We start from the raw sequence: 26,881 nt of genomic DNA, 5'->3' as shown, positions 1-26,881 counted from the left end.
CAGGGAATGATATGTTCAAAGCGCATGACGTAGTATCCCCCTTTCCCCCCATGTGTTCGTTACTCATCTGTGAGGTCAGATATTTTCATCCATGGGACGCGGGACACACGGGTGAGGTGACGCGCCTGCGCATTTATTCCCTGTCCTTTCAGCTTCGACCTTGGTTTTAGCGCGGCGGCTTTCCAGCTGCCCGGTTCCACTTCTGACGAAAATTTATCCCTGTTTTTTTTTTTTTTGCTCTATCAAAAGCCAGTCAGAGCTGGAGAAATGGCTCAAAGGTTAAGGACCTCTGCTCTTCCAGAGGTCCTGAGTTCAATTCCCAGCAACCACATGGTGGTTCACAACCATCTATAAAGAGATAAAGAGATCCAGCGCCCTCTTCTGGCCTGCAAGCTTACATGCAGGCAGAATACTGTATACATAATAAATCAGTCTCTTAAAAGCCATGTCACCCTAAAGAGGAACTTGCTCATAAAGCTCAGAGCTCGCTGCTGCCATCTTCTCATGCAAGAAGTAATGAAGAGTTTGCTCTTTCTTTGGTTTCTAGTCACCACTGGGTTTTTTGGTTTGTTTGGTTGTTGTTGTTGTTGTTTTATTTCACAATTTCAGTTGTAAAACCTTTATATAAAGAGGTATCAAACTGAAAACACAGCCAGCACTGAACGAACCTCTCATGGTCTCAGTTGCGCTCTATCCTGGGTGATACTCCCCCACAGTACTATTCAGTGGGCTATCTCACACTAACCAATGTGCTCCCAAGATGCAATGGAATAATCAGTTGCTGGCAGGAATCGTGGCTTTTGGGAACACAACAATCTTGGTGCAACTACAAGGAAAGTCCCTGATGTGACACTGGTCCCTAAGGCAAGGCGTTTGGGACAAGTCGGGTTGCTGCACAAAGGCCATTTGGGTTTAGAACAGAAAAAACAGAATAATGAGGTTCTGAGAGGATAGATGGCAAGTAAGGCCGTGTGCAGCCTGCAGAAATCCCGGCTGGGGGGAGGCCAGAATCACGTGGTCTGAAACACAAGGCAGAAGAATCCAGTTTGGCCTTGCTAAGATGACCCCTGGGGGGCATGGCAAAAGGGCAAAGAATAGTAAGTCCTCCAAAAACATAAACTATGCGAACCCCTGGGCTCCAAGGTGGAGGCACGGTGCAGGACACTCATGAAGAGTCTGAGCAGAGAGACTGTGGTGGGAAGGGTTGGGATGGTCCTTTGCAGGGAGCATGGGGCATGCGCGTGGAGGCTGGAGAGGCTGGAGAAAGTTCTGTACAGGGCGGGGCAGCTGAGAGTTGCAGGAGGGGGAGGTGACCATTCACAGGGCAGGAGATGTATGGGTTAAACGCAGCAACTCCACTCCACTGGGTTTCACTGGGTGATTCGGGTTTTACGTTGTGGCTTTAAAAGGGTTCTTCTTGTCAAACATCCTAATTGATCGAGCACCTTCTGCTTGTGCTCCCTAATTATCGAGTTCAGAGCCAAGCAAAGGGAAAGAGTGTTACTACCCCCAGGCGCCTGAAGAGGCCTGTACTTGTGTGCCTCGGTGGAAGCCCACACCAGAACATTCTGACGCCCATTTGCTGAAAGTCAAAAGTCTGTTGGATAGTGTTAGTCTCCGGGCAATCTGTGACTGGAGGAAAACTTGGGGGAAGTCTCACTCTAAAACCTATTTTTAGGAAGCTACTGAAGGATTAAATAATTGGGCTAAAGTGGCTGGCAGAAAAATATATGGAAACATGGGGCTGGGGGTGTACCTTAGTGGTAGACTGGTTGATTAATTATATCATTAAGTACCTGTACATAAATAAAGCCAGCAAACAATAGCACTCAGAGCCTGTGCACCCTAGAAATGAGTCTGGCCGTTTCTCTCTGGAATGAAGATCGGGCACTCATATTGCTGTAACTCTTACTGTAGACCAGCTGGGAGGGAACAGTGGGGACCACACCCATCTCTCTGGACAGTTAGTTGCAGGAGACATGACAAGACAGGACTGTCTACATGTGTGTGTGTTTTAAAACTTGGGATTCCAAACTTTTGGCGGGAGGGGGAGAGAAATGAAGTGGGAGGGGGAGAGAGAGAAAGGGACAGCAAACAGGCAGAAGCCATGATTTATCTGTGACAGAATTCTAATCAGGAAACATCTAGGAGGCCCAGAGCAGGCGGGACGCATTAAAGCGTGTTCCCCAGGAGAAGTCTAAAGCCCTGGTTAGTTAGCTCGGTCCTAGCAGGATGTCTTAGAGGAATACATTGACATCTGATTCCGGAGCTTACTGCTGTCTTTACACCCTGCTGGGGAGCCATTAGCCTGCTGTTCAACATCTTTGGAAGGAAAAAAAAAGTCAGAAAGAAGAAGGAAAAAAAGACACTATCAAAGTTTGGAGTCACTGCTGAGGCAGCCTTAGGGATAAACAGAAACCCCCCTGTCTCACTCTCTTCTGAGCTGCTGTTGGTGGGAGCAGAGTTTTTGCCACTTGTTTCTGTTTCTCAGATGGAACCCCAGTGTGCCTGAGAATGCCAGCGAGGCGCAGAGGTGTGATGCCTCTGTTCACTGACCGTCCATTCGCAGCCATCAGAGCTTCGGTTCACCCCAAACTGGCTTTCGATACGGGGGATAAATTTCCTCATAGACACTGCAGAAAGGGTTAGCCTGGAATTTAATACCCAGCACCTTGTAAACCAGCCCTGGCCCCTCTCAGCTATGATCCTATAATCCCTCACTAGGGAGATGGAGACCAGGGGAAGGGAAGCCTGAGGCCAGCCTCTGCTACCCAGTAAGCTGGAGCCAAGCTTGGCTATCTGAGACCTTGTCTTTAAAAACCATGACTGGACTTCTGAGGTTAAGTCACAATTAACTTGGGATGTATTTATGCAGATATTTATTTTAACCTTGGTCATGATGATCATCTCGAATACACAGTCCACCTGACACAACCATTCATGTGCTCTCTAGGAAAAGTGGTGGGGGAAAATCTTCAAAATATGTTTGAGGGATGTTGAGATGGATCAGCTGTTAAGAGCACTGTCTGCTCTTTCAGAGGACCTAGGTTTAATTCCCCACGCCCACGTGTTGGCTTACCACCATCTGTAACTATGGTTCCAAGGGATCAGACACCCTCTTCTGGTCTTCAGGGGAACTAGACACTCAAACAGTACAATCAGACATACAGCCATTGTCCTGGCTAGGGTTAACACACCAATACCAAAAGCACCTTGGGGAGGAGGTGTGTTCTGGCTTAAAGTTCCACATCTCAGCCTATCACTGAGGGATGTCAGGACAGGAACTCCAGCAGGACAGAAACCTGGAGTCAGGGGTTGAATCAGAGGTCATGGGAGAAACACACTTTACTGGCTCGGTCCTCTTTCTTAGAGCACCCAGGACCACCCACAGTGAGCTGGACCTTCCCACATCACGACCAATCAAGAAAACGCACCACCGTCTCGCCCAGAGGCCAGTGTGGTGGGGCATTTTTTTTTTCTTCAGCTGAGATTCCCTATCCAGCTGTATAACTCTAGTGTGTGTGAAGTTGGCATAAAACTAGCCAGCACACCTGTGCACATAAAATAAATTTTAAAATATATGTACTATAATATAGTTAAAACTGTGGAGACTGCAAAGCTAGAAAAGAGGTTATGAAAGACAACCTCTCTCGATACCGGGGAAAGCCTGTAAAGAGACAACGCAGTGCGCCCCGATGGTCCATGACTCATGTCTGATCTTTTTTTTTTCCTAGGATAAGAACTAAATGAGCTACAGAGTGACTGGTGAGAGCCTAAAATAGTATGTTCTTTAAACGCCTGTAAAGAAAGGCCACGTCCATGACATGTTTTGAAAACTAAGGCAAGGAGAGGGAGGGATTCATTCCTGTACGTATTTTCTCTGGCGTTTACTATTCCAGCGGATGAAAAGAGGAGATGGTTGAGGACCGTTTCTAACTTATCTTTACGAAGGAAAGGGCGCACACAAAGGCATCACGCCATGAAGGGCACGGATGTGATCAGGCCCGTGAAGATTCTAGCCACTGGCCCTAGTGACTGAAGTCTGCACACTTCATGTCCTGCACCCGCCCCTTCAGTCCCTGGTCAGTCCCACTCACTGGCTCTTCAGGCACTTGCTCAGTCCCGCCCATGCCCAAGGCTACTTTCCTGTCCACACTGCTTATATGTTGCTTGGGTGGTACCAACTTGCTAGAGACAGACCCTCTCCCCTACCAGAGAGAGTCTATCAAGGAAGGTACCACCAAGGTGCGGACACCTCATCCCCCTCCTCCCATACAGTCCTCCCACCCCTCTACCTGCTTTTCTTCCTCCTCCTTCCTTAACACACACGTTAGAAAACTGTCTTGCTTGTCTTATGGACTGTGTCCGTCTGTGGATGGTCCCCTTCACACAGAGGTGGCAGGCAGGCTCCTAAAGCTAAGACAGCTGGTGTTTCTGAGTCACCATTCACCCGACAGAGGAACAAACATCGGGCCATCAGGCTTGTTGCTACATGAGGGGCCAGGGCATCCTGGCTCCGAGTGGAAAGGTCTTGCTCTTCTTTCAGAATCCTATCCTTGATGCATATGCTACACCGGAATTTACGTGCTCGTAGTAAAACCTACTCCCCTCCAAGATGCCCCATATGTTCTTAGCCAGTCGGGAGCGAGCGGGCAATACAGACGTTCACATGGATGTTTTCATGAACTGTCAGAGGCCTTTCTGCTATGTATGAGCTATCCCCTAAGCTTTGCTGCAATGATGGGGGAGGGGGAGTGCAGGGGGGAGGTGAGGGGAAAGGAACAAGGTGGAAAGGAAGGGAGAAGGAAAGGAGAAAGGGAGGGAAGAAGGGAAGGAGGAGGGAGGAGGGGAGAAGAGAGGACGGAGGAGGGAAGAGGGAGAGTCTGATCAAGGCGGACCCCTAGTTGAAAATACCAGGTTCCTACTGCCAAGGGCATCCTCCGGCTACTCAGGCTTGGCGTTGATGGCATCTCATCACATTCTAGGCCCCTCCTCTCCACCTTTCACCTCTCACGGTCCCGCCTCTTACCACTTGTCCTCCTGTTTACCCAAGCTCAGTTTGTTCTAAAGCACAGGACTCCCTCAGTCCTTTAAAAAAAAAATCCTCCCCCTGCCTTTACCAGCCTTTCCTTCCCTTCCCTGTCCTCTCTGCCTGTGACACATCAGCCCAAAGGACCACGTGTAAAGCCCCCACTCCCGCAGCAACCACAGCGCTCGCCATTTTCTCCCCGGGGCCACTCTGGTGTGTTCTGGGCCTCACTGTCCCTTTCCTCCATGAGACTGGTCCCTCTCCCATCAGAGCTGCTCAGTGAGAGCCGGACAAATGCATAAAGAGATAGAAAATAAAGGACGGGCTACGGCAGCACCGGATAATCATGACAGGTAGGGAGAAAGGTTATAATGCCATTTTAAGTTATCATCAAAAGAACCATAAAAATCCTTTCAGCAGAATATGCACCCGCTATATCCCTACCCATCATCTAAAGTCTATGGCCTATGGTATCTTTATAGAAGGTGCTTTGGTTCTCATCATGGTTGAATTGGCTCTTAATTCCACCGTAAAGAAGTTTATAGCCATGAAGTTTTCAGAACTTGGACTTTTTCAGCTAGGAAATATGTTAATTTTTCTTTTACACCCAAGTGCCAGAAATACAATCTCCTAGTTATTTTAATATTCAGGTTAGTTGACCGCATACAGATGGTGCAGGGGACTGTATTGTGTGTTCGTGATTTCAGAAATGTACATTGTATTAAAAAAAAAAAAAAAGACACCCAATGTATCGGTATTAAAACTCCAAGTCTATGCGGATCAGAATACTTGTCTCCAGAACAAACCTCACACGCTAGTGTGCCTCAGGATAACTTGCTAAGGGAATCTTGAGCACAAAGCCTCCACTGTGCCTAACTCTTGCCTCATACTCTCTGAATAAAGATGTCTCACGGTTGAGCCTACATCTCAGAGTTCCTCCTCAGCGCCTCGTGAGTCAGGATGATTGTTTTGTAGAGACTTTTTCACCCCCGAATAGGAGTTCCATTTGATACAGGAACCATCCCTACATACCTGCGCTTGTAAACAGGAGGGCCTTTTGTTTATGTTATGCAGCTTAGAAAAGAAATGGCTCTTCTCACAGTAGTTTAATCTAGTTTGTTGATGTGTATTTTATAAGATCAAAAACTGCCATCATGAATCTATATTAGAATCTATGCAAACAGTGATCTTCTCCCTAGTAAGGCTTTTGAGGACAGAACTGAAGACAGGGTCTGCTCCATACCCCTTGCTGGCCAATTTAAATCATCTAATATGCTGGACATCAAGACTCAAAAAGCCATTTAATTCTAGGTCCACACAAGGCTTGGGATTGTGCACTCTATTGAGTATGCATAAAGTGCTGTTTTAAACCCCCCCCCATGACCCTCTATTTCTTTACTGCTTTCAGATTTAAAAGGGGGGGGGAACAAAGAGTGGGAAGGAGGAGGGAAAGAGGGGGAAATCCATGCCATGTGCTTGAAATCTTACACAGTTTACGGTCCGTGTGCTGGGCCACCATCGTTGGAGCTTCCAGGCAGCGCAGGTAAAGGTGACGTGCACAGCGCGCTGTGTGGTGCAGAACCCTCTGCAGTGAGTCTTCTAAAGCTTTCCCAAGCGGATCCAAGACAGCCATACTAGATCCTTGGCTGTGGTTGTGTCCAGGGTTACAAGCTCGTAAATACTAACATGAGTCAGAATGCATGGCCTCATCTGAGGAGATGTGTGCTACAAGACACAGTCTGATAGACGGAAATGGCTCTCAGCCCCTTTGTCAGCTGACATGACACCCAGAGTCTAAAGGAAGCTGATAGCTTTCTCCTTGGACTAGATTTGAAACGGAGGTTGACACTAGAACCCCACCTGTCCTTCAGTCCCTCCCTCCTCATTTCTAGAGGGAAAAGCATCTAAACAGGCATGACCTCTAACCCTCAACCCTGCCCAGGACAAGTCACCCACCATTTCTACAATGCCACCTGCCTACAGCCCTGACACATGCTCTTGCTCCACCAGCCATCTCCTAGGGACAATCCAGTCTGGCTCTGGCTTTTGAATTTGCTCGGACAAACAAGCTCCTTGCAAAATAAATCTTTGTGTTTTTTTCCCTGAGAGGAACACACATTGTAGCCTCTGGCCTCTCAGTGGCTTCCCTTAGTAGCACATGGTAATCATCTGTCTGCCCCATCGTAGTCACACACACACACTAACTGGGAAGAGGTCCTTCCACGTGCCCTCGGGAGATGCCCTGCTTGCTCTTATCTGGCTCCTGGCGACGTGCTCCACAGTGCAAGTGCCAGTGTGACAGAATCAGGAAGCACAGGTTACCACGCTGCAGCTAATATATTCTTCTGTCACTGAGCCCCGTCCGTGCCTATGTTGCCCTGTGGTGGGGCTTTAGCATTTCTCTCATCTCTTGGATGGAATGAAAGGGAGGTTTCTCTGGCTGCTCAGCATCTCCTGAGAGTTAGGGGCCATTCAGTGTCCGCACCAACACCTCCTGAAATCCCCGGGAGGGTGAGTTGGAGGACTAACTAACATCACAGGGACAGGAGGCTTACTCTCCGAGTGCTTGGCCTGATGTGCTTAGATCTTGGGGCTACAGGAGATTCGAACCAACTGACATTTTTAGATGGAAAAAGGGAAGTCAAGGAAGCAAGACATACAGAGGAAAAGGTCCCAAGACAGTTGAAAGGAGGCAGCAGCGCTGTTTTCTCTGTGTCCTTTTCCAAACCTGACCCTCCGGGGTCATGAGCTTCATCCCCGACTTTGAACTCATCACCGGTGGTTCAGAGATTGGCAGAAAGGGGCCTCTCACTGCTACAGAAAACATGGTCTCTGATCAGACCTTCCCACGTGGCTGGCCCTGTTGCTGTCATGAACTGAATTTCTAAATGCTATTGTCTCTGCTGGAAACTTGGCCACTGGCCAAACTGCCTGGCTCACAGGATGCAATGGGTCTGTAAGAAATTTTCCTGAGCACCTACTGTGTGCTTGGGACTGGCCTTTCATGAGTTCCCCGACTCTGTAGGACTCAGTATCAAGTTAGATCAGGTGTGAAAGCTGAGGCCTAGGGTTTACAAGATGAACCCAACAAGACTCAGCAGATGGCAGAGCTTAGATTTTTCCTGTCTTTGGATCTCAGACTCCTTAACCGCTACAAATCACTGATGTCTGAGGCCGTGTGTGTGTGAGTGGTAACATTGCCACCTCAAAGCTGTTGTGGAGTCACTTACGCAGAAGCAGCCACGGCTGTGACACTGTCTAGAAGCATGTCTGCAGGTCCTCTAGAAGCCAGAGAAACCTAACCCAAGAGGTCACTATTGGGTGAAACTAGGTTTAGACCCTAAGACTTTGCTCATCCCCTTAGAGCTTGTTCCAAAGTCCTCCCACCTGTGTGTAGCATTTGAAGCATTAAATGTTAAAAATCTTAACATTTTTAAAGGTATTCCCAAGAGATGACCCAAAGGGAAGGTCATCTTAGCACTTGCTCGAAATTCCCAGCACTTGAAAGGCTGGGGAAAAAGGCAGGACTTTGAAGTTAGCTTAGACTGCATAGCAAGACCCCGGTCCAAGGAAAAAAAGGTGGGGGTGTTGGGGGAGGGGCAGGGATGATGAGTGAAGCGGATTTCAAACCAGCAGAAAGCTGACTGGACCAGAGTTTGTTTTGAAGGGCAGGGTGGTGAGCCCAAGATGCCTCCAAGAAGCAGGAATGACAAGTCAGCAAACAAGGTAGAAAAGACAGCCCCGAGAGGGCCTGAGAGGCTGAATAGAAAAGCTGAAGGAAGATAAATGGATAATTTAACAGCCGTTCAGTTTTTAAGCAAGACAAAGAGCAAGCTACATTGCATCAGAAAAGGACCAGAAATGATGATGGATGGTCTGCGGGACCGCAGAGGCCAGCCCAGGGCAGATCCGAGGAACTAAATAAGGATTTGGGACTGATAGGGATTGAGGAGTTTTTCAAAATCTATTTAATGGTCAGGCAGGAGGCATTGATCGCTTTTCAGAGGAAATGTTGAGGCGCAATGAGGTGGTCGGCCCTTATTTCCAATGTGGACTGGTGAGCCAGAGGTGCGCGCGCACACACGCACAGCATACGGGTATTTGAATCACTTCTGAAGGAGAGTGGGAAAACACCAAATTAATTTGATACTTATGATATAAGCATTTGTCTTTTCTATTCTCAGACTGAAAAGATTTTTTAACTATTGACATATTAAATAGTTCTCACATAGCCAAAAGTAGCCCTAGTGTGTGTATTAATCAATTGTTTATTATTTTGTTGCTAGGGATTAAACATGAGGCCTTACGCTGGGTAAGTACTCTGCCTCTGAGCTATATTCCCAGGTCCATGGTAGGGTTTTAAATACTTTATTATTGAATAGTGCACATGTGCCTACTTAACACAATTTAAAATGTTTGAAAAAACAAAACCAATCAAGAAACCGATTCTCCCCGCCCCCCTGCTGTCTGCCTGCCTCAGTTTCCCTCTCTCTGAGATCAGTGACTGTGAATTAAAGCTCGAATACACTTGACACAGATCTCAACCCACAACACTCATTTGCTGCTGAGCACTCAGTGAAGGGCAGAGTGTCTCCTTCTTCGCATGTGAGATACTTTGAGCTTGTTTCTCACTTGTGGTCAGAGCTTTGGCGGCTGCATGCTATTCGATTTTGAAGATGAAAAGTAAGTTATTTAACCAATAGCGAATTATTAGTAGATGCTGATGTTTCCAAAAGTCTGCCGTTGTAAACAGGATACAAGTTTCCTTACAAGGCATCGTTCCCACAACCCGTTGATAGAGGAGCAGCCAGAAGTGGGGTCTCTGGACGTTAAGGTAGATATCTAGCTGTTGCCAACGTTCCCTCTGTGGAGTTTGAACTATTTTACATGCCCATCAGTAAAGTCTGAAGTGCCGAGTCACTGTTTCCTGCTTGACAGAGGGCGTGTTAACCAATGTCTCTGAGTCCTGTCAGTGTCCTGTATGTAAAATGTCGTCTCCACACCATATGTATGATGTGGTTTTAGACTTACTCAAGGGTTGTTGGTTTCTGTGGAGTCTTCTCAAGTTCTACCCTCCTTCCTACTAAGGAGAAACTCACTGGATTTAACATTTTCTCTACATTGGCTTTTCACTTTGCTTATGCTGTGCATATGTTAATAATTTGTTTCAAAGTTTTTCATTTTCAATGGTTTGGTTTGGTTTGGTTTGGTTTGGTTTGGTTTGGTTTGGTTTGGTTTTAGACAGGGTCTCACTATGTAGCCTTGGCTGGCCTTGAACTCCCGACATAAACGGTACTATTTTAACTGATAACACTTTATAACAGAATTTAACATCCAGTCCACCTTCCCTGATAGTCTTCAATGTGTTCTAGGTTTGATTATTTTTCTCTATAAATTCAAAACTTTAGTTCCAAACAGATCCAGTGTGTTCTTTTATTAGAAAACTTCTTCTGTTTTGAATGGTCTCTGACTAGGAATTCATTGACATGCCTTCCTAACATTTAAAAGACTGGTGTGCTGCCCACTAGGAAGTATCTATCCAGGTTTATGCTCATATAGAACAAAAACTTTAGAAATGCACTTTAGAAATGTAAAAAAACTGTGAGGCATTGTCCCACTGCCTCTTACATACAAACAACTCAAGCCTAGGAAAAACTTACAACGTGAGGAACAAAAAGCCTCGGTGACGAGCCTCTGACAGGTGCTACAGTGGGCAGGTGACGCTCGTTCCATGGGCCAAAAGTCCAGCGACCGGTGCAGTATCTCCATGCAGGTGTGGACAGAGAGATGCGGATGATCCAGACAGACACAGTGGTGAATGGAAGACAGTCCCTTGTTCATCTAATTCTTTCTCTTGAAAATCTCACTATCTTCATCATCCTAGAATTAAGAAGAGCGGAATTTCCCTATGATACAGGAGACAGCCACTAAAGGTATAGGGGATGTCTGTCCCCAAAGTCCTCTACTTAAAGACAAGACATTCCACCTGGATACTTTGGGTTTCAGTGTCCCTGTGTCTGGAGCATTTGGGATGCAGAAGTTTGGTAACTCCCATCCTAAAGTATGAGCATTGCTTGCTGCTAAGAGTAAGGGCCTCTTTTAATCTCATATAAGTGTGCACACCCTTACCACACACACACACACACACTTGCACACGTGCACACATGTGCATACATGTGTGCTCATACATGCACACACAAGTACCCAGGTGCGCTCAGTCATCATCAGACTTGCCCTGTGCCCACTCATTATTACCTGCAATTAGTCTCTGACACTTAGGGAAACTTTCAAACACATGTTTTTAAAAAGAGTGTGTGCTGGGCTGGAAAGATGGCTCAGTGGTTAAGAGCATTGACTGCTCTTCCAGAGATCCTGAGTTCAATTCCCAGTGACCACATGGTGGCTCACAACCATCTGTAATGAGATTCCATGCCCTCTTCTGGTGTGTATGAAGACAGCTACAGTGTACTCACATATATAAAGTAAATAAACAAATATTTATTTTTAAATTTTTTTTTAAAAAAAAGAGTGTGCGCTAAGAGCATAGGCTAGAATCCAATCTTCGAGGCCCCACAGCACTGTTCCCAAAACACATTAGACTAAAGGTACTGATCTGCAACTGTGTTTACAGGACCCTCAGCCACACAGACACCCTACGCATTATGCTTGGGGTCTCTCGAACACAAGGCCCATGAGGGAAACATTTTTAAGAAATTGAATGTTTGCAGCTTACCAAACTCAAATTTTTAAATGGTCGTTTTTACACATTTAATTTTTGGGGGGAAATGTATTTTATGTATTTCTATAAAGCCTCAGGTGGCCTAATTTTGTTGGAAAACACTCCGATGTGTAAAAGGGTGGATTATTACCATGTGGCTACATTTTAGTTACATGTCCCAACCACCTCTTCTATGAGGCCCCATCCATCAAAGCCTGCAGCTTCTGGGGTCAGCAGCCATTCCTGCCAAGTCGGGAGTCGTCCTCACAGTGGACATGATAGATGAACAGCTCTGAAAACCCAGCCACCAGGATAACCCAGGACACTGTCCTAGAGGGGCTCATTAGAGCGGGAGGCACTGCTCTCCGCCCATTCACAGGAGCTGCCCCTTCCGCTTGCCTGTCAGTTATGCCTCACAGTCCTTTTTTTGCCTTCCCACAGCAAGGTGGAGTTGAGCTGTAGATACGAAGACTCATTGTCTACGCCTAAAGTTTTTTGAGATGGTGTTGAGGGGCCCTTTTGTTTCAAACAAGCCACACACCAACGTGCAGAAATTCCTAAACAACCCCCACCCCCCACTCCCACTAGAAAGGATGCCTGTCTGTTGTCGACTCTGCAATAAAGTGGGAAACAGCTTTTGTGACCAACACACCAGCTAAGTTCCCACATACGACGGTCCCATAGGCTTGTGTCCAAGCAGGACTGGACTGACCTGCCAACCCTGCTTTACATTTAACCATGCCAACTTGAGGTCTGTGAACCTTGTTTCCCCCACGGGTACGTGCACGAGCCACACAAACAGACTAGCGAGACCCGCTTGCTGCATGGTTGTGAGGCTAGGTCAGAGGAGATGCAGTGCTCCTGACCGAAAACCAGGATCCGCCAGTTACTCAGTGTTTCATCATCCACTCTCTCGAAAAGCACGCAATGGGCAGTTCCCAGAGCAGGCTGTGCCCAAAGATGCCGCTCATTCTGCTACACACTGTGCCGCCACCATGCCCAGCTTATAAGACAGCCTGACATCACAGAAACAGCAACGCTTTCGTCCTGGAAGCCTAAATTTCTTGCCTCATGAATTCAGAATGTTAATGTCATCATGACCATCTCTTCCCACAAAGAAACCCCTCAGGCATATAAAGAAGAGAGCAAAAAGTGTGGGGTCAAGACAGAACCGGAAAGAAAGGGCTTCGTTGTAAACGTTCACACGCACCGGTAGCCTGCTCCAGCCTCGGAAAGAAAAGAATCTCCCTGTAAGTTATTACTGGTCCTGTAATTGGCCTTCAGAATATTAAACATGACTCCGTGAGCATCATCTTCAGGTATACCTTAGGTTGATGGCGCTCTTAAGACTCGGCTGCAGAACTGAATCATGCTTGCTCTGGATTCTAATGAGCCTGCCTGCTTTTTGTGCAAAGCATTACCACTGTGGCTTTATCATTTTTACTGTTCTTTCGTAACTATCACCCATTACTTAGATTTTAAGATCTCCAGTGTCACTAACACACACATACACTCACACACACGCACATACACACACACACACACACACCGGACAATATGTTTGGGTGTCTGCAAACCTCTCCCACAGCCAGCTAGCCTCTCATTCGCTGCTCCGTAGTAACACTAGATGCAGAAAAGAAAAAAAAACCATTTTCCAAGTTGGACAAAGAAATCCATCCTGTGTGGTAAGCACAGTGTAATACTGAGTCCACACAAGGAGGAAATGACTAGTTGTGGGTTTTCCTTGCCGGATTCACCCAGATCATCTCAGGCTAAAAGACCAACCCCTCTGGGTCCCCTTCCCTAAGAGCTACAGTTGTGCTGTCTCTTTAACCGCCAGCAGAGGGAGCTAACGTCCTCCTCCAGTGTCTGCAGGGTCAACAAATCAGGACAGGATGAGACCAGAGAAGCTTCTAAGACAACCTGGCCCTCCTGCTGGGCAGGCTGGGTCTCTGGGAAAGGGGAACACATACTGCTTAGCCTCCACCCTACCCTGAAGTGGGAAGTGCTGTTGGGTGAGTGCCAGCACCTTATTTCTACAGTGAGGAAGGTGGGACACCCATGAACCACCAGTTCATGGAGGGCGGGGGAGGCCTGGGCAAATCCAGATGAGACCTGGGATGGAGACCAGAGGCAGGGGTGCTCAGCGCGTTCCAGCAGTGATGGAATTCCATGGTTCGTGTGGCCAGGGAGCGGAGAGGGGCGACACGCAAGGGAATGGGGGAGGGCCACACATCCTCTTCCCCGCTTGCCCTGGAAGAGTTTTAGTCCTTGTGATTCTTGAATAACAATGTCTTCCATCTAGTGTGTGTGTGTGTGTGTGTGTGTGAGTATCTGTGTGTGAGTGTGTGTGTGTGTGAGTATCTGTGAGTGTGTGTGAGTATCTCTGTGTGTGTGAGTGTGTGTGTGTGTGTATGTGTGTGTGAGTATCTGTGTGTGTGAGTGTGTGTGTGTGTGAGTATCTGTGTGTGTGAGTGTGTGTGAGTATCTCTGTGTGTGTGAGTGTGTGTGAGTGTGTGTGAGTATCTGTGTGTGTGTGTGTGTGTGTGTGTGTGTGATGAGACAGTGTCTGTGAATTTTCCTATTGGATGGTAAGGGTTGCACATTCCAGTCACTGAGACAAGAACCTAGTCCACCTGTAACACACAATGTGCGCTTGGCTGAAGAGTGGCCCCGTGGCTAGTTTTGAATGGAAGCAGAGACCCGGCCTCTCTGAAGCCACACTTCTGTCATTATAACTGTCTCTGCACCACAGAGAAAAAGAGGGGGAACTTCCAGGTTAAATCCCACTAGGCTCAGGCACATTCCTAAACACATCCTTGGGATACCCCCAGGCTAGCCTGGAGGTGGGGTGGGGTGGGGCTCAGAGAACAGAAAGGGTTACTGTGGAGGAGAGTTCATTTATAACTCAGTGCCATTCTTCCTTTTCTCCCTCCCTCCCTTATTCAAGGATCAGGCGATTAGAATATCCTGTCACCTTCACAGACAGAAAACAGAGACTTAACTGGGGCATTATTTATATTCTACCACCAGTACCAGATAAAAATAACCTAGACCAGCCAATCCTGGGCTACTCTGCTATGGCACCCACACAGGCATGAAGAGACCTAGACCTTTTTTATCTTTCTTATTCAGCATGTGGCTGCCTTGTTAAAGCTTGCCTCACCATCCCAAGATAGCCACTGCAGCTCCAGCCATTGTACTGGAATCCCACCCCAGCTAGGGGACAGGGATAAAGCACCTCCAGGCTAAGCATGGTTCTTTTCAGCACTGTGCCTGAAATCCTGCCTTACGGATCTTGCTTACACGTCACTGACCATTGATAAGTTCAAGGAAGGTGAAACTGCATCCGGACAGGCAACTTGCAAACTCTGCTGGAAATGCCACAGTGTCGACAGAATAAATGATCGTGTCCCCAGAGAGGCCAAAGGTTATACAGCCAGAGACTCTCAACCCCTTTGCTGTGGCCAAAGAAGGAGAAACAGTATAAAGAGCTCAGATGCCGGCTGCTCAAAGCCCACCGTGCGATGGTAACAGCCTGGATCTCTGTAGAGGCTGCTTCTCAACCCACCCTTCCTTCCTTTCCAAGTGTCAGGTCTTAGCTTGACATCCCTGTTTCCTCTGCTGACTTCCCACACGAACCTGAACCCTCTGCAGGGCTGGCGTCTGTTAAGGACATTTGTAGGGAGATTAGTTATGGGCAAACGAGACCTGCCTAGAAATGAAGTTTTCTTTCCTTAACTCTCATTTTCAGGGGTGCCTCCGTACGAAATTATATATGGACACCACAAATATAACTGGTGACTCTGTGGACTCTGGATTCACAAATCCATGTTCAGACCTCAGTACTGCCTTTCCCAGACAGATTATACAATGTCCTACTCAAGGCTTCTGTTCCTGCACAAACATCACGACCAAGAAGCACGTTGGGGAAGAAAGGGTTTATTCAGCTTACACTTCCACATTGCTGTTCATCACCAAAGGAAGTCAGGATTGGAACTCAAGCAGGTCAGGAAGCAGGAGCTGATGCAGAGGCCATGGAGGGATGTTACTTACTGGCTTGCTTCCCCTGGCTTGCTCAGCCTGCTTTCTTATAGAACCCAGGTCTACCAGCTCAGGGATGGCACCACCCACAATGGGCTGGGCCCTACCCCCTTGATCACTAGTTGAGAAAATGCCTTACAGCTGGACCTCATGGAGGCATTTCCTCAACTGAGGCTCCTTTCTCTGTGATAACTCCAGCTTGTGTCAAGTTGACACAAACAGCCAGTACATATGACATTTCTCTGCCAGGGATTTTGGGCTTTTGTTTTTAGTGGTTTTTTGAGTTGTTTGTTTCTGTCGGTTGGTTGGTTCTGTTTTGTTTGGTTTGGTTTTTGGTTTTGTCCATAAAATGGGAGAATAAAGATCTATCTCCTGCTGGTTGCATCAAGGACAGACCTAATAGGAAAATCACGTGAAGCCTGGATACACGGCCTGACATACTTACCTGTGCAGCCGATGTAAATATTTATTCCTTATTTCCAGGCTTCTGAAAGTCACACAAATAGATGTTCTAAAGCTACCTACCACTAACATGAAAACATTTCTCTCAAGAAGTCTGTGCTTGCTTCTGAGTTTACTGCTATGGTTTGATTGTTTGTTTTTCCAAGTACGGTTTAAAAACTGCTGGGAGTCTCATATGGTAGTTAATACATTATCTTAAGCAATTTAATGCAAATTAATTTTTACACAACCTTGAGTTTCAAAAGCCATTGGACTGGGGAGGGAAAGAGCGGGGGTTTAGGAGGCTGTTTGCTCTCTCCATCTGGACCCTGGAGCGGCCCCATCTGCTCTCCTGGGTCCCACCAGCTCTCAGCAGCTCCCCTGCCAAACAGCATGTGGAGCCTTTAAACTCAACAGCGTGCTTGAGTGCCCAAAAAGACAAATGCTTCAAGTTTTTGAGGGAGCACGGGTGGGGGGGATGACTAGGGCATTCCACGTCGTTTCGACCCGCCACCCAAGTCAGACACCAGGTTTCTAGTTAGTTTTCTCTCTGAGCTTCCTTCTCTCTCGGGGTTTCGAGTCTCACTCTTTACAGGGTTTCTCGGGCTGCGCGTGAGAACTTCAGATTTGTTCTGCTATTTTGGCAAACCGCTGGATGGTTCAGGAGGGAACAGAGTAAGCTTGGGCCTGTAAGGGCTGGCTGGACTGGAACAAACAGAAGGCAAAGAGACTAGTAAGGATGCTGTCACAGGCTTCCGGTGGAGGACGGTGACAGTCTGAAGGAGGAACTGTCACATCAGAGACCCTGTGGAAGGGGTGACTGCAGCGTGCCAGTGAAGAGGGCAGGGCTGTAAATTCCAGAGGGGAGTCGCTGCAGGGGTGACAAGGCTTGGCTCCTGGGAGAGATGGGGGTCTGAAGGACAGGGATGAGTTCAGCTACGGCTGGTCAAGTCACTATGTCTTTAGCCATGACAGCACGAGGGAGAGGAGGAGCTTGGAGGTGACTCGCGGACGCTGAATCACTGCAAAGTGGCACTGTTCAGTCTGGGGCTGTTATCTGTTAACTCATCACTAACCTTTGCCTTTCGGAACCTAGTCCAGCAGTTCGCTAATTTGTAGACCCAATGCCACCCTTGGCTGCTTCTTTCTGAAGTCACACACCGTAAATAGAAACCTCCTACGTTTCTCAAAGACACTCTTGTCCCTGTGACTCATCAGTCACCAGAGTCTGAGAGACTCTGAAGGCCGCTGCTGACATGTCCCTTGCCCCTTCTGCTAGAGGTCTGGGTGGCTATGGCAGCCACGGGTAGTGTCTGTGCTTTTCTCAAAATGCCAGACCCCAGGGGACCCCTGACGTTTCAGTCAGAAAGGGGACAGCCATGGTGGTAGAACAGTGCTAGAAACCCTGCCTGAAATGAGCACCAACTCCAGTTGTCATCTAATCAAAACCCAAGGAGGCGGAGATGCAGCCTTGCCTAGCAATACCCTGGGGTCAACCCTGGGCAATTAAAAAATGGGAGCATTTCAAAAAGTACTCTGAATCCTTTCTGTTCCATAAACTGTCTCTGAGCTTCTAGTATTTCTCTTCCATAAAATACCAGTAAGAGAAGGCAGAAACTGCTAAGTCATATTCCTAGAAATTTGGAACTATAATTCAACAACAATAATCTTTATCCATAAAGATGAATGTTAGCTCAGATAGCTTCCTCGGATATTATTAAAGTATTGATGGTGTATTTGGGCACACACAGGTTCCAAGCCCATTCTGATGCGAATTTAGGTTTCTCTTGTGCCCTTCCAATGGCTGTCAGGCAGAGGGGCTGTCACTGTCCCTGGGAGCAAGCCAGGCTCTTACTCTTTTGTCCCACATCTTGATGTCGCGATCCCAGAAGTGGTCAGCTGTGGTCAACTGTAGGTGTACACTACGCCAGATGGAAGAGGTGTGGATTGTGACTAAGGGATCACGAGGCCACACTCCGGTTAGCCTGTTAGAAGCTCAGTGAGCTGAAGGAAACGTGGTGTCAGGAGCGATGGCGCCAAGAGAGCTCTATGCTCATGCGGAGGTGGGGTTCTAGGTTTGTGTGGCTGGCTGGATTGGGGAGCAGGTCAGAAAGTGGCAGTCTCACTTTTAGCCACTCTTAAGTTAAGAATAGGAAGTCTTAACCAGTCACTGGTCTGACAGGGAAAGGGGAAAGGCCACTACCTCCCGAGGTCACTGGTATTAGACATGTAAAGCTAAATAAATAGCAAAGCTCTGTCTCTATGCCGTGCAGAGCTCACAGACTGGCATGGCCGTCAGTCAGTTTCCCATTACCGCAGCAAAGCACCCACGATTGCAGCAAGGAGGGTATGAGAGAGCAACGCAGCTATCTGGTCGTGACGTGTCGGGAAACAGAGAACTCAGCTCTGCAACAGAACGAACCCTTCTTTACCTAAGTTGCTTCTTTCGGGTGGTTTGTTTTCGCAATGACAAAAGTAACTGGTAATGCACATAAAATCCACAAAGTCTAATATCCACCCCCAGAGTTACCAGGCATTCAAAGGCACAAGAAAATCCTGGTGCATAATAAGAAGACTCAATCGATGCACTTAAAAAAAGAAAATATTTTTAAAAGCTTACAGTTATGGAGAGTCCAGCCTAGGACTAGATGCACCATTGCCTTGGGTTTCTATTGGGGTGCCAGAGTATACGGCTGAGCAAACCTGAGTTGAGAACACTCGGGTTGGCCTCCGCTGCACATCCCAGACAGATTAGTACTTCCAGTTCTCCTTGGTCTGTACCAAGAAAGCCCCTTACCCAACAGCAGGTGCATCCCATAATGGATCTGGACGCCTTGTCCCATGGGAAACATCGTTTGTCACACCCACCAGTGATCCAGACCACGTGACCCTTCCATTCTTCACCCACAGCTACTTCTGTGGCCAAGTGCTTCTCACAGAAAGCTTGCGGCTTGCATTTGTTGTCCACTTCAATGAGTTTCTGACAGCTAGTGGCTGGGAAGGGAATGGTCTACTTCATCTGGAAAAGGGCAACCACCTAGGAGACTACACAAAAGAAAGCAGGGTGGGGTCACATCTTTAAAGTACTAAAAATAAAACACTAAACATTTCCAGTATGGAAACTAGAACTGGGGAGATTGTTGGCATGCTTTGGGTCTGCACACACAGGAAGGCACACACAGGAAGGCACACAGGAAGGCACACACAGGAAGGCACACACAGGAAGGCACACAGGAAGACACACAGGAAGACACACAGGAAGGCACACACAGGAAGGCACACAGGAAGGCACACAGGAAGGCACACACAGGAAGGCACACAGGAAGACACACACAGGAAGACGCACACAGGAAGACACACACAGGAAGGCACACACAGGAAGACACACACAGGAAGGCACACAGGAAGGCACACAGGAAGGCACACAGGAAGGCACACACAGGAAGGCACACAGGAAGACACACACAGGAAGACGCACACAGGAAGACACACACAGGAAGGCACACACAGGAAGACATACATAGGAAGACACACACAGGAAGACACACACAGGAAGGCACACACAGGAAGACACACAGGAAGACACACAGGAAGGCACACACAGGAAGGCACACACAGGAAGGCACACAGGAAGGCACACAGGAAGGCACACACAGGAAGGCACACAGGAAGACACACACAGGAAGACGCACACAGGAAGACACACACAGGAAGGCACACACAGGAAGACATACACAGGAAGACACACACAGGAAGACACACACAGGAAGGCACACACAGGAAGACACACACAGGAAGACACACACAGGAAGGCACACACAGGAAGACACACACAGGAAGGCACACAGGAAGACACACACAGGAAGACACACACAGGAAGACACACACAGGAAGACATACACAGGAAGACACACACAGGAAGGCACACACAGGAAGACATACACAGGAAGGCACACAGGAAGACACACACAGGAAGGCACACACAGGAAGACATACACAGGAAGGCACACAGGAAGACATACACAGGAAGAGAGAAGGCCAAGAATGCAGAGTGTTCAAGGAGGGCTGGTTGTCCAGGGATGGAGCTGCCACAGTACTTGAAACCAGCAAACTCCAGCTCAGTCTCTCACTGTATGATAACAGGCAAGTCATTTGACCTTGTTGAACTGCAGTTTCCTTACCTATCAAGAGATGCTAAAGAGACCCACCACGTAGAGCCACCATGATGTTTCTGGGAAATAATGACAATCAAGCCCCGAGCCCTGGCCTAGTGCAGTGAATGTTCATGATAGAAATCCTCCTCGTCTCTCTTTCTTAAGTGTCATCAGAAACCGGAAAGGGGGAACATCATTTGGCCAAAGGAAGGTATCCTTCTTTCTCTGCTAGCAAAGATACTGTACTATACGTGCGGGCTCATAGCACACAGCGGGAAAGTTTAGCTCAGCTAAGCACTGTGGTTCGTGGCTGGGATGAGTCTGCACACATCTAGCAATACACTCATTTTTCAAAGGTAAAGAGACTTTGGGTTACCACAACTCGAGTAATAGGGAGTACTGTTACCAGCTTCTAGGGTACCCTAAAGTGTACAGCTCCCACAGAAAACATCTGTCTGACCCTCGGCACCAGTCCTACTGAGGTGGATAATGCGGCAGCCGCAGCCCCTTTCATTGCCCACTGAGTTGCTGTGGACAAGCCCTTCACTTAGGTCTTGGTTTTTCTCCACCACAAACTACCAGCAACACTGATGATAATAATATGGACCTCGTGAGGTCCCTGAGAAAGTTAGCCATCGGCGTGCCGGAAGCAGCGCAGCCTGGCACTACATAAGCATCCCATAACATACGGTGATAACAGCAGTAACCCGTGAGAGGAACCCAAGCCAGATACCTGGAAAGGACCGAGAGGAGATCTCAATGGAATCCTTCAGCCAGGTGAGGAGTTCCTTTCAGGGACTGGGCTTGGGGGAGGGACCAGAAACATCCTAAAGCAGTGTGCGGTGATGCTTGGGAGAGATGGGGCCTTCTGTATACATACCGGCATCTGGATCGTACAGAGGAGAGAGGTCCAAGTGCCAGGTCTGCATGTTCTTCTTAGCTGTATCCACGCTCCCTCTCTGGAGACTGTATCGGCTTGTTGGCATAGAATCCTCTTGCTCTATATCTTTGTGTGTTTATATGTGTTGATTTAGCAGGATCTATCAAGATGCAAATTCACATTTGACCTAGAAATACTGATTCTGTCCTTTGAGCTTCTGCTGTTCTTCATCTACAAAATGGCCACCTACAGGATGTCCTTGGCACCATTACTTAAGATGGCCAAGTATAAACAACGCTAATTTCCATCAACAACAGAGGACTGGTTTGACAAATCTGACAGCTGTGGAACACTACGTAGGCACTTAAAAGTCCTCACTTTGAATTTATACAGGTAAAAATGATCATTGAAGGCCACACTAAGAGCTGATCATGCCTATTGCCTCTTGAGATGGAAATTCAATGGTTGGGGACACGTAGAAGGAGACTTTATGCTGTACATTTTGTAGCCTCTTGTATCTCTTGAGCTATGTGAATGCTACTTATTAAAAATATAAACAAAAATACTGTGCTAGTCACAAGAGAGCTCAACAGTGGAGCTGGCTTCCCAAGCCAGAAAGGGGGAGTCCCTCAGCCACCCAGATGGCTAGGTGTCCCTTCATACAAAAAGTATCCCAAGTACCCTGGACGGGTCAAGAGAGTGCTACTGATATCCAACTTTTGGGTCCAGTTGGGTTTCCACAGGATCAGCCTGATTTGAGCTCAGAGCAGGAAACAGTGTTCTAAAAGCAGAAGTCAAGGACAAGGACAAGGCAGACCTCCTTGGGAGACAGTGCAGTGTGCTCACTGCTCCTGTGGGCACGCAAATGGTGGCTAAATGACCGAGCACAAGAATGCCACAGAGAAGCTGAGCAACCATCTATGAGTCCCTCGTAGGTGACAGTGGGTACTGTCCCCCTCCCTCTCTCCAGGGGGAGGGACTCACTTTCACACAGAACCATCTATTACCGGCTGGTGGCCAGCCTTCAAGGACACCCACATTTTTGTATGAAGCGGTTCCCTTGCTCGTAGCACCTGGCTAACAGTCTCCTGGGGCTTGGGTTGGCAGATACGCCTCTCCTCATGGGAACGCCTCACTGTATCCCTACAGACTGCATAACCCTCGCATTCTTCACCCAGAGCAGCAGCAGCTACTTCTGCGGTCCTGAGTTTCTCATGGAAAGCGCATAGCTCCTTGTCTGCTTGGATGAGTTTCTGCCAGGTGGTGGCTGGGGAGGAGATAGTCTACGTCCTTTCTTTACAGACACTTAATAGACACAAATGCACCAGTCCCTTGCCCTTGCAACCAACTGCATTTATGTACAGACTTATAACATCAGAGCAATCCCCCCCAAGATGGGGAATTTCGCTACCTTTGTCCAGAACCAGCATGTATCCTAAGAAAAACTGATTCTTCCTCTGGTAATATGATCTCTGGAGAAAACAAAGAAAAAGAAGGAATTTTGAGAAATCGGTGTTTCTTCCTCCCGCACCCCATGGTTTATTCCACACAAAGGAAGCAAGAGAGAAAAAAAAAAAAAGAAAGAAGAAAGATATAGGGGGGGGAAGCTATTTGGGGCTAAGCCAAACAAACTTAAATGCTTTCAAGAATAAATTGGTGGAGTGATTCGAATCATGGGCAGGTGCTAGGAATGTAATTTAGTAAATGCTCAGGAACCTGCCAAAGAAGAGAAAAATGTGTTGCTTTTGAGATCATTTCCCAGCAGCTCCATAAAAGAAAACTGATTACAGGAATTTAATAAGTAAAACAGAGCCAGAAATAGTGTGATCAAATGAGTTTTTAATTACATTTCGGCAGAAAAAAAAATTCCAATTCGTGCTCCTGGGATTAAAAATAATAATAATTTCTAGAGAAATGCTTTTGTAGCAGGAAAATAACATATACACTAATTTCCATAGGAATTACAGTAGTCAGTTTAATTAAAAGGCTTGATCAGAGAAAAGAGGAGCCAGTGCCAAGGCATGCTAAATAAAACCACGGCAGTCACTGCTGCTTCACGCTGTTGTCAAAAATAAATAAACCAACAAGCAAACGAACACAGCACTGAGCAGGATTTGGGCATCTGCGGTTTCCTCGTGGAAATAAAGGGAATTTTTGATCCACGGATTATTATGTTGCTTTGCTCTTTTCATATATTAAACAAATGGTACCGGCGATTTTAAATGAGATGTCTCTAGTTGGTGTGACAAAGATCACCGGAACAACAGCACAGGCATGCACACACGCACAGACACACAGAGGCGGGATGGAGGAAGGTTGAAAATAAATATTACAGGGCATCAACGTGAAGAGACAAATTATCGCAAGCAGCAGGAGCCGCACTATTTACTCAGAAATGTTTAGGGGAATCTGTAAGATTTACTGACAGGTATTTTGAGCTGTGCTTAGGGGAAGGACATCCTGCCATCTTTAAGATGTTTACTGATGTGTTTCTATCCCTAGTTCATAGGTGAGATCTTCAGCCCACTCCGTAGTATTCCTTCTCTGAATAGATTGATTTAAACACTGCCTCATTCGTATCCAAATCCAATTGAGACAGTTTACAGTCAAGATTCCAATGCCAGGGGCTATCCAGGGCTACTGAAGCCAGAAGTCACTCAAAACACTTGGAAGCAGAAACCTCGTCTCTTAAAAAGGAAAACGTAGGTGCTAAAGGACGTATTGAGAAGGACCGGTGGGTCTTGTGCACTTGAGGACCCTGCAGCATCAATTTCATGAGCCTGGAGACCCATCTCCCCACACCACCCCATTCCTCTCTCCCATACCCCATCCCTTCACATCATACCTGTCTCCAGACCTGTTACTAGAGTGGAAACATGTTTGAGTTAGAAAGAATCTAAGGTTTTTAAAGTGTGAAATTAGGAACACTGTGAAAGTTAAGAGGGCTTGTAGCCAAGCCACCAAACACGAGACGGACAGGGCTGTGGACGAGTGAAAGTCGTGTCAGCAGGTTCCCGTGGTGACCCTTCCTCTCCCCCACACACCCAGAGGAACATTGGGGCGCTATGACCCGTTCACGTCATCTAGAGCTACGTCCCTCCATGTTAATCTGCATGTTCAGCATTCTACTTTCGGAGGAAAACAAGTCCCTCCTCCTGTCTCGGGAATTAGTCACCTGATCTTTTGTTCCGTGGGAAATTTTATCTGGGCATCTGGAGCAGAGTCGTTGTAAGTTTTTTTTTTTTTTTGGGTTGGGTTTTTTGTTTTTGTCTTGTTTTAATTTAAGTTCCCAGCCTGATAGGCAGAGCTCTCTCGGGTGGGCAAAGACACCGGTGAGCTGCGTTTTGTCTTGTTTCATTTACTGTACTTGTAGACTCGGAGCCTACACGGCCGCCTCTCCCTCGAGTCATACCCACCCCTCTTGTCTCTCTCCTCCTCTGCGTGGATTCTATGCGTACAATTCTCAGCGGCGGTTCATGTTTACCAATGTGATCATTTCCTTTCATACAACTGGTTCCCCCATGACCATGACCCTGGTTCCTCTCTCCAACTCTTTCCTGTTTGTTTTAGGCCTTGGTGAAGGTCAACGCCAAACTGAAGCCGATGCTGGACTCAGTGGCTGCCAACCGAAGGAAGTGGGAGGAGCTGCACCAAAAAAGGCTGCAGGTCTCTGTGGCCTCCCCAGTCCCTTCCAGTCTCGCGGCGGCCAGGGAGGACAGACTGTAAACCACCCAGAGCCGCTGCGCCACCCTATGGCCTGGAGGGTCCTCTGCATCCCGAACTATCTGCTTTGGTTGAACAGCATCATCCTCTTCCTTCAGCTCGGACAATCCTAAAGCTTTGACTGAATCAGGAAGCGCACGAGAAAGTGTGCTTGGCAGCAGAGGAACGCAAGGATGAAGAGAACGCGACCATCGACTTTCTGTCATGGACCCATACTGCTGAATTTGGATCCGTGGACTTCACCCCTACTCGTGCTGAGCTGAGATGACACTGTGGTAAAAGGGTCGCTATGGCTGCTTCCTGTATGGCGATTTTCTGTTATGAGCACTTCCTTTCTCTGCAGCCTCTCCTGGAGCAGGCTTTCATGCCAGACGGCCCCATTCTAGATGTTTCATTCCTAACCCTACTGCTTCCTGGTAATGCGCCAGATCCTTAGTCTCCTTCGCCAGTGGATAAGCCCCCTCCCCTTACTAGCGCCAGCTAACCCCAATCTTGATTCCCACAGCAGTAGTGTAATGTGTTTGTCTAATTGGTGTTTGTAACTTTGTGATAGATCATGGTTCAGTTTTTTTTTTTTTTTTTTTTTTTAATTCAGCCTTTGTTGAAAACAAAGCCTTTTTTCTAGAAGGGACAGATTAATGATTTTATTAAAGCAAAGGTGAAAGGGAATCTAAGGCCACGTGTACCACGAGCGACATGTATGAACACCGGAACTGCTTGCAACAGTGAGAGAGAGGTCACAGGTACAGAGGAGCCCTGTGACCAAGTGTGGAATATCTTGAGGTGAACGAGATGAAGGTTTGGGCATAAGATTTAAAAAACCATGATTTGACATTTTTCTTTACATGTGAAAAAGAATATTCTAGAAAGGCCGGGAAATAAGACCTGTACAACCTATATCCGGTGAGAAGTCGGGTCTATAGCGCTCGAAAACAAAACAGTTTTAAGTAGATGTGGTCATTAAAAAGCCACTTTGATGCTGGTTCAGCTGAGACACCAAAGACAGGCTCTGTCTTACCCAAAGAACAATTTGCATCAGACTTCTCTGTTTCCCAACGTGTGGAGTGAGATTACACTAAGAATTTATTTGCAGAAATCTTAACATTAAAATCCTTGGTCCAAATAAACTTTTCAAGGATTCTCCAGGGCACAAGAGAGCCAGAATCTGAAATTTTCTGTGTGAAGCAGGTTCCCAGACAAACATCTCTTTGTTCAGATACCTGGTGCTCCACAGAGAGACTCAGAGAATCGGAAGATGGGGGGGGGGGGGTGTGAAACCTGAGAGTCAACCCAGCTTTAAACAATCCAAAACTTAACAAAACTTTTTTTCCCCCTCAACTTACAAGATAGATTTTTCTTACTTTTACTGATCAGTATCCGGTTTTTTTTTAACATCACTCAAATCCAGAAGAAATAGGGGTCAAATTGGGGTTGCCTTCTGGGCATTCAGGAGATGTTTCAAGATGGGGGTAAAACATAACTAACAGAAGTAACATGAGCAGAAAATCATCCGAGGAAGGCAGCTTTGTTGTGCAAAGAAACAATAAAATTATAAACCAGGTGAGGCTAGAAAAAGAGAACAGAGAGAAGAAAATGGCCGGAGGTAGATAGTTAAGCCAAAAAGAGCTAAGATGAAAGGCAATACAAACAAAGAAAGACCATCGGACTTCCAGAAAAGAAAAGGGAAAAAAAGGAGGGAGCAGAACCTGTCATCAATTAAGCTGGAAAGAGAGACAATCACACAGGGAGGGGCTTGACATCAGAGAGAAGAAAGAGAAGAGTGCACTAAGAAACAATGTTGCTAGGCGCCCTTTGCAGCTTAGTCTGCAGGGAAGACTGAAGAGACTGCAGCGGGAAATGGGGGTGGGGGTCGGGGGCTCCGCAGCGCAGGT

General features: G+C 47.2%; 1 protein-coding gene across 1 annotated transcript in view; it reads left to right on the top strand.

The window, feature by feature from the left end:
- Positions 1-24,992, top strand: part of PDE11A (phosphodiesterase 11A) — a gene marked incomplete at both ends in the record, with an annotated part of 323,910 nt that extends 298,918 nt beyond the window's left edge. Inside the window, one exon of the mRNA XM_080927937.1 lies at positions 24,837-24,992. Coding sequence (XP_080784063.1) covers positions 24,837-24,992 — 156 coding nt within the window. The remainder of the gene's footprint in view (positions 1-24,836) is intronic.
- Between the last annotated feature and the right edge of the window lie 1,889 nt (positions 24,993-26,881).

The sequence above is a fragment of the Micromys minutus genome (genome assembly GCF_963924665.1).
Source record: "Micromys minutus genome assembly, chromosome: 13".
Taxonomy (NCBI): Eukaryota; Metazoa; Chordata; class Mammalia; order Rodentia; family Muridae; genus Micromys; species Micromys minutus.
Note: the sequence above shows the minus strand (reverse complement) of the source record. Positions and strands in the feature narration are given on the sequence as shown.